Below are 15,610 nucleotides of genomic sequence, written 5' to 3' on the forward strand. Positions count from 1 at the left end.
TTAACCAACTCATCCTTACTACAACTTTTCATCCGCTCTCAGGCTAACAAAACTTTAATTCAGGAATTAAAAAAAAAACATTTTCACCATTTCATAAAGTGTTTATTGAGGATGGTAACACAGGATAAATCATGCAACAGCTCAGTAAAAAAAGGGAATCATTTAAAGGATAAAGAATGGTAACTGGTGCTGCTGATTTTGAAAAGTTTATAAAAAAAATACTAATTGTCCAAAAGTGACATCAAAAACCACTTGAAGCTGAACATGGAAGTTGCTTATAAAGCATTCATTAAAAAGAAAATGTAGATATTGTTTAAAATGATCACCTACAGATCACTGTAATCAACAACTTACAAGTCTCCCATTTCCATAGCTGCAATGGCGTAGCAGGGCTGTACATCCAAGATATTTAACCTTCTTTTCCTGAACAAAGAATACAGTCACAAACATTTGCCACTAAGCAACACAACCGCATCTCTTGCCCTTCACGACCCGCGCTGCCAAGTGCTTTCATTGTTGGGATTACCTTCCCAAACATCATGGCAAAACAGGAAAGGGCCCATCCTTGTGGCCTCAAGAGATTTCCTTATTGTCCTCTTGCCATCAGCCTGTTTTAGAAGGGGAACAACTACAAAATGTGTCTGTTCCCCTCCTGGCACCAACATATATTTTAAATGAGGAACTCCATGTCAGCAGATGGCACAAAGACTGGGCACCAGCACATCACATCAAACATCGGTGGTTTCAGATTTAGAGTTGACGTATATTCACCTTTTGGAAAAAAATAAATATAGTGGAATGAAAATTGAATCAAAGGGAAAGAACAGATGACTACCATCCATCAAGGATGCACATATCTGTGCACTAAAAAAAAAAATTTCAGTCATTTCAAAGAAATTATTGAAAATTAAAAAAAAAAGTTTGCACTTGTTCCTGGTCATAAACAATCTCACAAAAATCTCACTTTTGGAACTATTCCAATTGAAACCATACACTGGATTTATTAATACAGTATAAGTTTCTTTATGTAAAAAATCTTTATACATAGTAATAAAAAAGATAAAGGCAAGATGCATCAAACAGAAATCTGCTGGTTGTTTTTCCTCCGTTCTTACAGAGCCGCTGATGACTACCTGCACTATAAAGAGCTGTGTTTCTGACTTTCTGTCTCAAGCATCTTCGCCTTTGCTTGTGATAAGGATTGTTCTGTCCAAGCATCCAAAAGGACAGATGCTGGTGATGTTTTTTTTGGCACTTACGCTGGCAAACTGAGCTTCTTTCCCTTGAGTACTGTAAGGAAAAGCAGAAAAGAAAACAGTTAGCAAAACAAAGATGTGATCTAGGGGAAGCATACAGTTAAAACTTCAAAGGGACCAAAACCTATCACACAGAGTCACTCTGTTACAAAATGGGTCCACCGCAGAGAGTCCTCCCAAGCTCTCTTCAATACATACTGGTAAAACTATGATGAATTAACAACTATTCCAATCCTGCCCTCTTGTGGCACCCTGGAATTCTCACTTTTCATCCTCAGAGGACATACCAGTCTATGACTGTGGTTTCTTAAGAGAGTTATGACTAAAATAACATAGCTCCGTATAGCTTTGTAGTTATATGATGGAAGCCGGAATGTGAGTGAGGGCAGAATTACTAATGCACCCAGCAGAAATGACTGCTTCTACACTTGGCGTAAACAGAAGCATCCAAAACCCTTTGGACTCTTAACACTGAGAAAGGTGTCTGTAAGCATGGAATCTGCACAAAACAGTGTACGTTGTCAGGAGAAGCATGAGGATCATGCTTATCAATGGAAGACAACAGCAACAAGTATTTAGCCATACTTATTTTAAATTTGTCAACTAAGTTCATCAGACCATTTATACATTTATATTCTATCCATACTCAAAAACAATCCTCAGAAACGCTCCACACTAGCAGAAAGTGTACTTGATAAATCTATCAAGGAGATTCCAGTGGTAATTTGCACACAGAATTAACAACATAGCAATCTCAATATAGCAGATCCCTACGAACATGTTAATGGCTACATTCCACAACCTGAAGCTGGAAGTTTTGTACCACTTACCTTTTGTAACATACAAATAGAAGAAGTCACAGTAAAGAACGGTCTGGACCACACCAGCAACAACAGCTATGAGGTCAAAAAATCCCTCAAAATAGTAGCGCCAAATCCAGTTGACTAAGTACAAGGCACGGTACAGACCCAAGAAGAAAAGATAGTGAGTAGTGATGGTCTCTGCTTCCCCAGTTTTGCTGATCATAAAAAGTTGAGGGAGAATAGCAACCGATTCAAGATAGATGGAGAAGGTCCACAGTATCTGAAAGGAAAAAAAAAACCAAACAAACCCCACATGTATATTCAACTGTCTTAGTGATAACAGAAGCACAGAACATATTTGACTTGGCTTGACTTTTCACTCTAACAATGTTATGAATAGGTACAGTATTTTGGCAAACTATCCTTGGTACAGGAAAAACTAAGTGAAAGCTTCATAATCAACCGTGGGACAGTACAAGGGAACAACTCTCTTGGCAGACAACGACTCTCCAAACCAGCTGTCCAGTGAAGTGGCAGGCATAGGTTTCCTCGTGAGGAAACTCATGCGCATCCTTCAGTGCAGGATTCACAGTACCATGAAATACAGCTTACAGAACTGGTGCTGTGAAAAGCTGCAGGGAAGATGAAGTCCTTTTTTCCCATTGTCCTGGCTTCAGCTGGGATAGAGTTAACTGTCTTCCTAGTAGCTGGTACAGTGCTATGTTTTTAGTTCAGTATGCAAAGAATGCTGATAACACTGATGTTTTCAGTTGTTGCTCAGTAGTGTTTAGTCTCAAGTCAAGGATTTTTCAGCTTCTCATGCCCAGCCAGCGAGAAAGCTGGAGGGGCACAAGAAGTTGGGAGGGGACACAGCCAGGGCAGCTGACCCAAAGTGGCCAGAGGGGTATTCCATACCATGTGATGTCACATCTAGTATATAAACTGGGAAGTGGGGGCGGGGAATAGCCCCTCAAGGACTAACTGGGTGTTGATCGGCAGGTGGTGAGCAATTGCACTGCGCATCATTTGTACATTCCAATCCTTTTATTACTACTGTTGTCATTTTATTAGTGTTATCATTATCATTATTAGTTTCTTCTTTTCTGTTCTATTAAACCATTCTTATCTCAACCCACGAGTTTTACTTCTTTTCCCGATTTTCTCCCCCATCCCACTCGGTGGGGGAGAGTGAGTGAGCAGCTGCGTGATGCTTAGTTGCTGGCTGGGGTTAAACCACGACACCCATGTTCTTCCAACTTTTTTAATCTATTGATTTAAGGAATGAGTTAATACAGAACAAAATAATGGCTCTAAGTGTTGCAATTAAAATTCCTTTACTCCCTAATAAAATAATTTAACTCTAACAAATACAAAAACGCAGCTCAGTCCACTTGAAAATAAGCACCTAAAGTTATTCTCTATTTTGTGGGAAAAAGTACCTGTTTGAACTCTCTATAATTACATTTTTAATATATTTTTTCTGATAGGAAAACACATAGCTGCGTTTCAAAGACAATGCATTTTTTTCTAATACTCTAGACCATTTGTGATTCTACAAAATTTAAGATGTATTATAATTCCTTTTGTTTTCACCAGGTGGCACCAACTATCCTCAAACTGCATTCTGGGGCATTTCTTTAACAAACAGAACAAAAAGAAGGATACTTTTGAATTAATATAACCATCAGAGTGTACTGGGAAGAAGTTAGTCTTCTGCTTAGTAAAATAATCAATGTCGATCATAACTGCTAGTCTCCTGAAGTGCCTTAAATTTTCACAGAAATCTACACTGTAAAGATTCATTAAGGAAACAGGATTAGCCTGAACCTACTAAACATAGACATCTTTCAAGCATTCTTCAATCAGCCTAAAAATGCTCATCTTCATGTTCTAAATATTTTAGAGAAAAAAAGTATAACCTCCTGCCCACAACCAACTCACCTCCAGAGGAGAGAAATCATGATTGACAAGAAATGAGAGTCCACCAACAGGAACTATCAGAAACTCCACTCTGAATGTATCATGGTTTCCATCATAGGTGGCCTTAAATTTCATGTAGATCAGATACACAGTGGCATACGAGCAAGCAATGTAGATAAGCTGAAGAGCAAGGAAAGAAAAAACAAAGAAACAAAACAACCCACAGAGGTTGCATGATTAGATCAAACTCACTGAACAAAGATATTCCCAGGCACTAAGAGGAGTAAGTGCAATATTTTTTGGTTGTTTGTATTATTTGTTTACATGCTTTTGCAGTTCCAGGCTATGTAGTGGTATTTTAACTTTTCTCAGCAGAGTAGTAATTCAAAACCAATGACTCTGGGCTCTGCTGGTTTTGTTGCTCTAAAGGCATCACCTTGCCTCCGGTTGAAGTGAGTGTCCAAAGTTTCTTTAAAGACCCTTTCCTGAGTAGACAGAACTAAGGAACTGACTGGAGAAGGAATACCCCTTCTGCTACTGCAGGGGAAGCACTGGCCCAAAACATTTAGGTTAAAAATATGCACATGAATACATGCAATAATGATGGAAGGGATCTATTTACATTCAAAAAGCCTGGGAGTGGTGTAGCTCATGGCAATTAAAAACCTATTCAATAAGCCCCATTTGGACTCAGCCATTTAACATACCACAAATTAGCTGATTTGATTTAGACCTTTAAACATCTCTAAAATCTGAAGAGTGGCAAGTGGACAGTGTTCTCCACCAACCAACAGGCCATAAAACCTGCACAACTAACAGACTGCTGGAAGCACTGAACCAGAGTTTGGTTTTAGTTTCAGTTGATGTCTAACGTTAACATTTTTAATTGTTATGGTACAGTAGACTTCATAGCTATTCCCCGTGGAATAGGCAAATAGCCTTATTTTACAGATGAGAAAACAGAATCAGAGAGAATACATGACTTTCTGAAGGTCAGTCTGCCATCATCAGGACAGAGCTCTTATTGTCCTGCAGACAACATAGTACAGTGGACTAGACAAATAGTTTAGCTTCTGTCTCAGTTTTAACACAGATTAAAGATTCCAAACCATTTATCACATTAAATATAGGTTCGTTACAACTGCAAACTAACAGATTAAAAACCCCACTGTTTGCAGATGCTACTCATCACGAACAGCACTGCTCACAAACACAAAATGCTACGAATACCGTATGAAGGAGATCAGAATCCAAAGACTCTTTACTACACTAGCATCCCAGCTGACTGGAGATAAAGGACCAGAGGACAGGATATCAGATAGAGGGAATCCCTACTACAGGTGTAAACTAGTCGTAGTTAGTACAGTCATAGAAGACAACTAAGAAAGTGTGAATGAACCCCAACTCCTTATTAGAGATTTCTTCATGAGAATTATAATGTGTTTTGGGACACTCAGAAAGTTTTCATTTTTAAAGATATCAAAATAAAAGAATGGTAGAAAAATTACTGCAGAGTGCACCAGCAGAAATGCATCCAATACTCAGATACAGGTAACAAAGAAACTATAAGATACAGGATGCTACAAATCACAAAAATTAGTCTGCAGATCATTAAGAAAGGCAGATAGTGAGAATTTGTGTGTTTTCTGTATATATTTCTGGAACACAGAAGAAATTAATTTTCCTAAATATCTGATGATCACTGCCAGACAAATACAGCAAGTTGGCACCTGTAGTTTAATTAATATTTCTCTAAAAACACTGAAGACAATCCTAACTCTACAGAAATTAACAGGGTTTTTTTCTGCAAATTACAGCATTTTCCTCAGATTAGAAAGTTCATCTAGTTATGCTCTGGGTAAGCTTATTTGCATAATAGTTCCTGTTCTCTACAACTGTATAATGTTATATACTCCTAAATATATGTAGACAGAACAAGAAGCTGTGTTGAGAGACTCAAACAGCTTTGTCTTGGCACTGCAATAATGGGCTGAAAAGCCAATTATATCTAATAGACTCTCTAAGCAGTAACCTTTGAAACTGTAATAGAGGCTTCCATTTTGCAAGTCAATACTGGATCTGAACAGAGGACCACTCTTTCATTACTGGAAAGACCCAGTTTAGTATGAGGTTGAACATCACAAGTGTCATTTCATGTATTCATTCCTTTTCTGGGTAGGAGGGCTGCAGAACAAAGACATGGTCATGACCCTGAATCACAACCAATAAATAAATTGCAAAAAACCCAAGCTGCTCCTTCAGTGCACCCAACAGTAGCTTTCAATATCCTCAGAAATTACATAGGCAAAAAAGCTTGTATTTCAAGAATATTTTACTTAATATCCAGTTCTTCACCTACACTGTTAATATTAAAACTTAAGCACACACGTTTGACTTGTTAGAAGGTAACAGTGTGAGTGAGCTTAAGATCTAAAGTTTTATTTTACAATATTATTCCCCTAATTCTTCAGTACATTTTGCATTATTGACTATCTAGTCTTTCCTCTTGGCAAAGTTATACTGCCCTCTGAACTGAAGTTGAAAACCATCAAGAAAATCCAAGAATAAAGGAACTGGATTAAAAAGCTGTCTGCTCTGGTGCCACAAACATGCTGCACTCTCCCAGTTTACCGCTTTATTTTCTTTTACTCAGCACCAGAAATGGCAGGAATAAATAAGAAATAAGAAAAACATTCAGTAGGCAAGCAAACAGGGTATAATCTGATGGAAGCTACATTCCTAAAAGTGTACTCCTGTCAACTTTTGATCAGCCTCTGACCAGACACTAGCTGCAATTCTGGCAATGCATTTTGAACACTAATTTACCTTGTAGGGGATAAAAAGAGATTTACCTAAGCTCTAATGTCTCAATTAAGAAATAGAATTTATTTGAACCATTTTCCAAAAGCTTTTTATTTTCAATAACCAAAATGGCATTTGTTCTAAATGTCACAGTCCCCATACAAACAGTTTTTAAAAACTGCATGTAGAGTCTAGAAAAAAGTAGGGGTTTGAGTCCATTTTCCACATTCTTTATCTAAAGCCCATCCAGAACTTATTCTGCAATAACTGTGTGGTTGGCTTATTTAAAGAGGCTTTTATTAATGAAATTATGCACTCTGCATACAACATTACTAGCTTTTCTAACTCTTCAGTATACTCTACCTTCATAGATGTGTTATACAATGAAATGAATGAAGTGAAGAGGTCCAGATAACGGGTAGTGAAGACCAGTGCAAACAGAAGCTGGCTTTTCCCAGAAATACCTAAAGTGATAAAAGAAATAATTAATTATTCAAAAAGTCATGATGTGCTTTAAAACACTTGATGCCAAGGATGAGAAAGGATATATCCTTTATTTCTAAGCAAGTTGATTACAGAATTAGGACAAAATCCAGGCTTCCAAGCTGTACAAACAGAACTGTAAGTTCATATATCTCAGTAGTGTGAATGTAAGTTACCTTGTACTGGAAGAGGCACTAGCACTACACAAGATTTAGAAGCTACTCACAGCAGATAGTGTAGTTTCAAAAAATATCATCTGCAAGCTATCTGTTCTGCATTATCATTGGGCACTACGCAGCAATGCTGCAATAGCCTTCAATTCTCACAGTGCTGTCACATGCCTCAGTATATTCTTTAGATGCTGAAGAGCTGGAAAGGTACAAGGGCAATAGATACTACAGATCCAGTGATAATCAGAAAGTATGCTAGCACCAATAACGTGATTTTAAAGGAATAAATCAATTTTAAAACATAAGGTAATTCAATTCAGAAACTTAATTGACCACACAGTGGGGGGAAAAAAAATTACCGAACAGTCAAAACCAAATGTTACTATGTACCATAACAAAATAAAAAAAAAAAAAAGAGAGAAGCAAGCTAAAATGAGAGACATCTACACTGCATTGCAAAGTAACTTTTGATTTTAGGCCAAAGCCCCAACATCAAAATATTTGTTTGTACTTATTAACTTCAGCCACTAGAGCAGAGTTAGAAGCATAAAAGCTTTGCACAGTCAACCACTAAAAGCTTCTGAAAACTGAGGTGAAGCATCGCTACGTAATACTGATGTAGTGGTGTGTCACAGCAGGGGGACAAAACAACCTAGCCTGCGCCTCTGTCTTGTTATTCCAATTACTCTTGTTTTCAGTCATCCAGGGTAAAAATATTTGAATCTGTTCAGCTAAGCATGCAAACATTGTTCAAAAAACAACAGGGAAAAATATTCTCTAGGAGAGGGTTATGATGCAAGGCTGAAAATCTGTTCCTTTATACAGGGATATTTCTGAGAAAGGCTTTTATTAACAGTGCCATAAAGCAATTAGAAGAAAGGCTATCTGCTACAGTTATTGAACTCCTTTTTCACTCTGGCTTAAGAAACATTGAATAAGCTGCCCCAGATGAAGGGACTTTATGTTTATACACAAAGTACAGGAATGGCTGAAACAGTAACAATTATAAGGGGTTCTTGTTTGCAACTTTCATACTGACATGTCTAGGAGGTGAGCCCCATGTGCTACTTGCAGAACAACCCAACTGCCCACAAGCAACTGCAGTACAGGAAACAGCAAATGCCTCAAAACCTACAGTTGTGCAAACTGTAAAACTATAAATCAAAAGCTCTAAATATTTAAAAAAAAAAAAAAAACAACAAACCCAAACACACCCCACCCCACAAACCCACAAACCAACCACTTCCCAAAGTTTAGGAAAAAAATACATTTTACATTTCTTGAATTAGAACTGTGTTGCCAAGTCAGCCAAAGCAGCACTCTCAGTTGTATCCCAGGTGTGCTCACTGACATTACAACCCTAGACAGAGCCCTGCTTTCATGCCAATAAAACCTCTCAGCCAGCAACACTGTCCTAAGGTCAGAACCTACACGACAAAGAAACCCACCTGGACAGATTACAGTACAGCATCACACTACAGCATAGAGTTACATTAAATTATTTAGCGTGCTATCTTCTTTTTAGTAAATAACTGCGAATCGCAAAAAAAGCATATAAGGTACATTAATTATTGATAATGGCTATAAATTTGGATCTGGATGTATTATCATGTAAATACAAGTAATATACTTGACAAATTCTTCTAAGCCATTGCCAGCCTCATCCCCGCTAATTACAATAAAAAGTTGTAATTTTTATTAAGGCTTTCAGTATTTACACTGAATTTTGAATCTTTAGAACAGTCAAATGCTCCTGAAACACATCCTAAAGCTAAGCTGAAACTCATTTTCAAGTCAAGTAGGCTAGGCTAGACTAGGCAAGGTTCAAAGTTTAAACTAAAGACCTATGCAGAGACAGCCAAACTGAGAGAATGCAAGATCTATACCACTAGCAAAAACAGGGGGAGGAAACAGGTAAAAACTATGCTGTATTATGTGATGCATTTCAAAACTTTAGGAGAGATATCAATATACCTGCCACAGCACTGACCTTGGTTCACAGTTGGTAACTGCAATATACTGAGACTACACTGCCGTTATTCTCATCCTTCTCCCTTTCCTTTTACTCCCACAAACATTGCTTAGTTCTTGAGCTAAACACACTTTTTTTTTTTTTTCTTCTTCTCAAGCTCTGGGCCCAAATTTGAAAGAGTCAAAACTCTCATTTTTGTTTAGTCCTCACACATGGAAAAACTCCAACTTCTGCAGTCTAGCTTAGCTAAAGTGATGAAACTTTAATTCAAAAGCTCAGCTGATTTTCACTGTCAGTGAGGACAGCAGAGCTAAAATTGTAGTATTTCCTCATCAACTTCATTTTCCTATTGTGAGTTAGGTAAAGAGCGATAGGAAGCAGCAGAGGCATTCAGTTGGCCTGGCTGTGGAGTGTGTGTACACTACTTACTATGAACTGCACATCACAACCATAAAATCTACAAATGGAAGTTTTTCTAAGGAAAGCCAGCCCATGCTTTGCCATAGAAACTTCACAGACTTTTAAAAGTATTTAATAAAAAAAAGTGAGTTTGTTCAGTATGAAGACCACAGAACCACAACTTCTTTGGTTCTGCTAATAAAATACTAACATTATGAATCTTGTACTTTCACTTAAAAACCCCCAGCCTAACTCTAAACACAAATTTGCCAACAGAGAAAAGCAAAGTTTTCCTTCAAAGAGAAGGAAAGCCTATCTAAAGCAGCATTTTTTGAGAAAATACAGACAAATTGGCAACAGCCAATGGCAAAATACTGTCTAAAGTCTTCAACATAGCATATGATCTGGTCCATAGTAGATACATAAACAAAATTGTGAGAGACAGCTACATTACCTAGCAAGAATATTACACATTTACTATTGACACTACTTTTTTAGAGTATTCAGCATATAATTTGACAGCCTTGCAACTGCAGGTCACCTTTAACACTTGACAAATGACACTGAGAAAAGCAAATACATTTTTTAGGCAGTAATTCACAGTACAAACAACCTGATTTGACTTGGGATGGATTAGAAAATAGTCTGAACATGACAATGTTTGAAAGCACAGGATTCTTCAAGTCTCATGAATTTCCCAATTATGACATGAAGCCAATAATGGAGTTATCTGCTACATTCTCCGCAGGTCCTAGTAATTATTTTTGAGCTGTTATCTGGAGTGGCAAACATTATTCCAAATTCTAAATTTGGAAACTCAAATAACTAGTCATGCAAAAAATTGTTTCCCTTCCAGCTCTAAAATCATGACTTGATTTGCTTTCCCCTTGTTCTCTTTTTAACATATTGACTAAATTAGGAAAAAAAAATACTAAGTTTGTCAAACAATGAAACCACAGACTGCTTCATAATACAGATTATCCTACCCTCACCTATTTTCCTCAATTAGAGGAGTCACTTCTGCGGAAAGAAAATGAGGACTGATGCGTCTTCAGAAAACAGTAGGTTGCAGCAGAGGTACACATGCTGTCTCCCTCTCATTTCCAGCTGCTTTTACAGGCCTCTGAGCTCCTCTTGGAACAAAGGCCTCAGCCACACACAGATGCAACCAGAAGAGAGGAGTCGGCACCATGTGGTTTGCCAGCTCTTAGCAGATCACAGCCTACAGTTTAGCGATCAGTTAGAAGCCTTTATTTATTTCCTAAGCTTCTACTGCTTCAAAAGTGCACAGTTAAAGCAGCAGCTGGTTTGCCCACATTTCCTTAGTCACCAATAACCATGAGGTATAAGTTTATTTAATTCGTAAACTGCTCTAATATACACTGTACAGAAATCGGAAAAAGCCCACTCACAAGAGGCATTTAGCAGCTGTTCAACCTTAACCAGTAACCATTTAGGGGTTACCGTTGTGTATGATTTTACAAACATATTTTATGTGAATATATATTTATGAAGTTTTTATTAGTAGAAACCACAACTGACAACAACAAACCACTACATGGAACAGGATGGAGCCCCCAAAATAAAATCCCATGCTCCTTTGAGGTGCTCTTCTCATTCTAGAAAACTTGTTAGGCCTCAGACACTCATCTCATAGAAGTAACATGGATCTGGATTTACTCCTAAGGACTCAGGCAGAACTGGAAGACACCAAAACAACAACCCCGGACAAACGCATCCTGTTTCTTTTTTTTTTTTTTTGCTCAGGAAAATGAATGAAGCAGACGTTTTCTACCAAAAGAGTCCATGTCTGTAGGTTTGTATTCAGGGATACCGGATAATTTGGTAAAGGGAAGAGCTGAGGGCCCTATGTAATATAGGGCCATTTATTTTTCTGCATTGGAGAAAGCAATACCAAAGATAATGATTGCTATGAGTCTACTTTCTTATGAATAAATCCCTAGTAAGAGATCCTCAAACACAACTGACTCAAGGAAAACAACATCAGATCACTTTTTAAGCAGAAAGATGGGACTAGATTACATTGCACTATACTATGTAAATAACCTCACAACCAAAGATCACTCGAGAATCTCTTGGCTAAAACCCTATCTGAATTTTAGCCTTGCACTAGAATTTCTTGTTTTCCTTCTTCAGACAGCAAGAGATATTTAGTTTTTAGATCATTAACTCTGTTGTTGTTTGTAATCTGGACTGCATTTCTCAAGGAAGGTAGAGGGCAGAAGAGTTGGAGAAGGCCAGGCCCTCTCCTGTCAGATCCAGACAGAATTCCTGATCCACTACAGCCTGAGCCAGAAAAGTTCATTAGGAAAGAGCTCTTGTGCTCCATGACCTGAGAAACAATAGTTCTGCGCTACCGCTGCATTTGGACCGTGGAGTCATTTGCTTGAGCTCTTTCGCAAAATTAAGAACAGTGTTAACTTTAAGTGTGTTTAGAACCAAAGCTATGCATTAACTAGTTTTTCTTCTTTTGCGCTATCAAGTGATTAGCAAAAAGTGACTTAACATGAAAACATACAGAACCTGTACTTCCTTTTACCTGTAGAGCAAATCTCTTTCATTTCCTCATTCTCAGTTCTTTCAGGTTGCAGCTTAAACTAATTCTTCACACTCTTAAGTGAAGACTTTACAGATATATCTGTTCAAGAGTGTTAACTCAGTATTTGAACGATATTTCATGACAACATGTGGTAAACCGATTTCAAGAATAACCACGCTTACTAATGAAGGAGAAGCTCACCAGAGAGAGGGCAAAGTCAAGCTCACAGTCAAACCCCAGTCCACAGCAAAACCGCTATCTCCAGGGTTGGTGGCCTGATCCATGTAATGCAGAGCACCGAAACGCCCGTTTTGAATTACAACTCCTAGTTTTCTGAAAGAAATCAGCTATGCTGCAGTTATAATTGCAGTTGCAATTCCCTCCAACCACCACACCGTACACTAGAAGCAAAAAAAGCAAACCACATCACACGGAATTCGAGCAAGCACGTACAAAACACGGGAGGAAGAACAAGCGTTTCTCACCCGGGCTGGCAGAGGAGCGGCGGGAGCGGGGCTTCTCCCCGGCGCTCGGCCCGGAGGGCGGCCGGGACCCAGCTCCCCCCCCCCGCCACACCTCTCCCGCTGCCACGTCAGACCAGGCCAGGATCTCGACTGAAAGCCTATTCACTCCAGCCTGGAGCCTCTCTCCTGCAGCTTCCTACTGCAGCTGGTCAGGCAAGCAAGAAAACACCCCAGAAGACCGATAAACGGCACGAATCGCGGTTTAATTCCTAGCGCAGCGAGAGCGGAAAACAAAAGCGAAGAAGAGGGCGCGTCAGTCAGCCGCGAATGCAAACCGGTGCGCGGGGGGGGGGGAAGGGAGAGAGCGAGGGAAACTTCAGGATCTGCAAACTGCAAGTCAGCTACTCCCAACGCTGCACCAAAACCCGCTTCCACGCACCACAGCGGCGCTTAAAGCTGCCCAGTAAACAGGCAGACGGAAGGCTGTGCGCTGTCAGGAAAGGCGAGAAAATAAGCTCCATAGCGGCCGGGCGCGGGGAGGGGACAGGAGGGGAGGGGAGGGAGGCTGCCCGCCCCGTGGGGGACGCATTCCTTCCCCCCCCCCTCCCCAAACCTGCCTCCCCATTCATTCGCTCGCCGCCGGGCAGTTACGTAAGGAAGGAGCGACCCTCCCGGGCAGCGCCGAGGTGGCGGAGCTTGGGGACCGAAGTGCAAATAATAATGGCAACCGCTAAACCTTCGTGGGAATCGCAGCTCCCACGAGTGCGGGGCGGGGGGGGGGGGATGCGGCTTCCCCCTTCTTCCCTCCCGGCTGCCCACCCGCTTCCCCACACCCTGGTTTTGGAAGGGGGGCGAGTTCGGAGGGAGGTCGGTCAGGACGGAGGCTGAGGCCCCCCCTCCTTCCCCCCTGCGCTGAGGGGAGCGATCGTCCCTTTTCACCTGCCCGGGGCGAGCTCTGCCCTCCCGCTCCGGGGGCCTTCAAGGGGCGCCTCGGGGAACGGGACGGGACACACAATCCCCCCTGCCCCGCCTCTCCCTGCTTCACCACAGCCGCCTCCCGGGCAAGTGGGGCAGGCGGGACCCCCCCACCGGCTCGGCCGAGCTCTCCTCAGGGAGCGCTCCCTGAAGGGCGGCAGAGGCGATCGCAGCACACCCCTCCCCCGCCCTCGCCCTCGCCGCGGCGAGAAGGCGGCGATGGCGCCCAGCCCCCCCCCGGCGAGGCTCCCCTCAGCCACCGCGGCCCGGAGCTGCCCCGGCCGGTCCCGCCGCCCTCCCTTCGCCTCGCCCGCCCAGCGGCCTTCCGCACGCACCCGCGCAGGAGCGGCTCTTCCAGATCTTGAGCAGCAGGATGATGATGGCCGCCAGGTGGGACAAGTCCCCGGTGAGGCGGAAGATGTTCATGGCGGCGGCGGCAGAGGCGGCGGCGCAGCCCGGAGCCGGGGAGCGAAGATGGCGTAAGCTCAGCGGGCACCGAGCGACGTGGCCCGGGGACGTGGCCAGACAGCCACCGCGCCCGGTGCACCCTGGGAAACGGGAGGGAGCGGCCCCGCCCCTCCGCCCCGCGCCGCCTACCCGCCGGGGGTGGCGGAGTCGTTAGCCCTGAGGCGAGACCCGTCCCCTCCGTCCGCGGCGCGGGGGGGACGGACACGGGCGACACGCACGGCCGCCCTCAGCCCTCCTAACCCCGGCGCTGAGAGGCGAGCGGCCCGGGGACGGGGGACGGGCCCAGCGTCGGCCGGGCCTGGGCTCCCCGCAGGGCCCTGAGGAGGGAAGTCCTCGCTTCGGGTCCCGGGCAGGGTGTCCGGCCCCGAGGGCGGAGTAGGCCACGGCCCACTTTTTTTTCCCTTAAACTCTTCAGAAGCCCTTTCGGATGAATAAATTCGGGATTCTTTTGTTAGCGGGCAGTAAGCAGAGGGGAGCGCTGGGCAGCCGGGAGCGGCTCCTGCGCGGGCGAGGCCGCAGCGCCGGGCGGGCGCCTGTCAGGGAAACAAGGACCCAGGACGAAGGGAGGAGAGAAGCTGCCCTGTAATTCAGCCGTCAGACGTTGGGCTGGTTGAGCAGTTGATGTTTGATAGCTGTCGTGATGCTTTGTGAAAACGAGCAATTGACTCGATTCATGTTTGGTAGCCCAAGAGAGTATGCAAATCTTCCAAGAAATAAAATAGCAATTATTCCTTGCCAACAGTAAGGCTTTGTGAGTTAGCATGCTGCCGCTTTGCAGTCCTGAATCCCTAAACCTGAAGGAGGGCATCACCATTGTAGCTGTCCAGTGTGCAGTTCAAGGAGGTACCTCCTCTTAAGCGGTATTCTAGTAACTCTCCAATGCTTTGCTTTTCTATAGCATCTCAGAAAGGGTAAATTACTTCTTAAAAAATCTCGGTTTACATTATTTCACGCCCCGTTTGAGGAAATAGCTCAAGGACTTCACGGTTACAGAATGGTGTACAGAACCACGTACAGAAAATTTCCCACAGCAGAAGGTTATGTTTTGTTTGAAAATTTATGAAAAGGATCCCAACTGCAATCTTTCATTTTCTTGTTTAAAACATAGCATAAACATTGAAATTCTTAAAGGGCTTACCTATTCCCTGAAAGAAAAGAGAACTGATTAGTACCTCCTACTGAGTTTATCTTTTTTTAGTAAGTACCCACAGTGTGACAGAAACAAATTTACTTACTTTCAGTGATTAGGAATCAAAGCCTGCCCTCTTAAATCACTGTCTTTACAAGTACAGCAATACAACCCCTTGACAATGTCCATAGTATCTCTTAGCTTATGCT

The 15,610-nt window shown here is 42.1% G+C and overlaps 1 protein-coding gene across 1 annotated transcript; it reads right to left on the reverse strand.

Moving 5' to 3' along the window:
- Window positions 1-80: 80 nt before the first annotated feature.
- Window positions 81-14,346, reverse strand: KDELR2 (KDEL endoplasmic reticulum protein retention receptor 2). The gene is made up of 5 exons (XM_075058311.1): window positions 14,140-14,346; window positions 7,145-7,245; window positions 4,001-4,159; window positions 2,087-2,339; window positions 81-1,290 (listed from the first exon to the last, which is right to left on the reverse strand). The coding sequence occupies exons 1-5, from the start codon at window positions 14,228-14,230 to the stop codon at window positions 1,256-1,258; spliced, it is 639 nt and encodes a 212-aa protein (XP_074914412.1). The 5' UTR covers window positions 14,231-14,346; the 3' UTR covers window positions 81-1,255.
- Window positions 14,347-15,610: the final 1,264 nt, after the last annotated feature.

This window comes from Buteo buteo, chromosome 27, assembly GCF_964188355.1.
Source record: "Buteo buteo chromosome 27, bButBut1.hap1.1, whole genome shotgun sequence".
In the NCBI taxonomy this organism is placed as follows: domain Eukaryota; kingdom Metazoa; phylum Chordata; class Aves; order Accipitriformes; family Accipitridae; genus Buteo; species Buteo buteo.

Coding starts and splice junctions, on each gene's coding strand:
- KDELR2 (XM_075058311.1), bottom strand. CDS start 14,230: ATGAACATCTTCCGCCTCACCGGGGACTTGTCCCACCTGGCGGCCATC. Junction 4,160..7,144: donor TGTATAACACATCTATGAAG/GTAGAGTATACT, acceptor CTTGCTCTTCAG/CTTATCTACATTGCTTGCTC. Junction 1,291..2,086: donor CTATTTGTATGTTACAAAAG/GTAAGTGGTACA, acceptor TTTTCCTTACAG/TACTCAAGGGAAAGAAGCTC.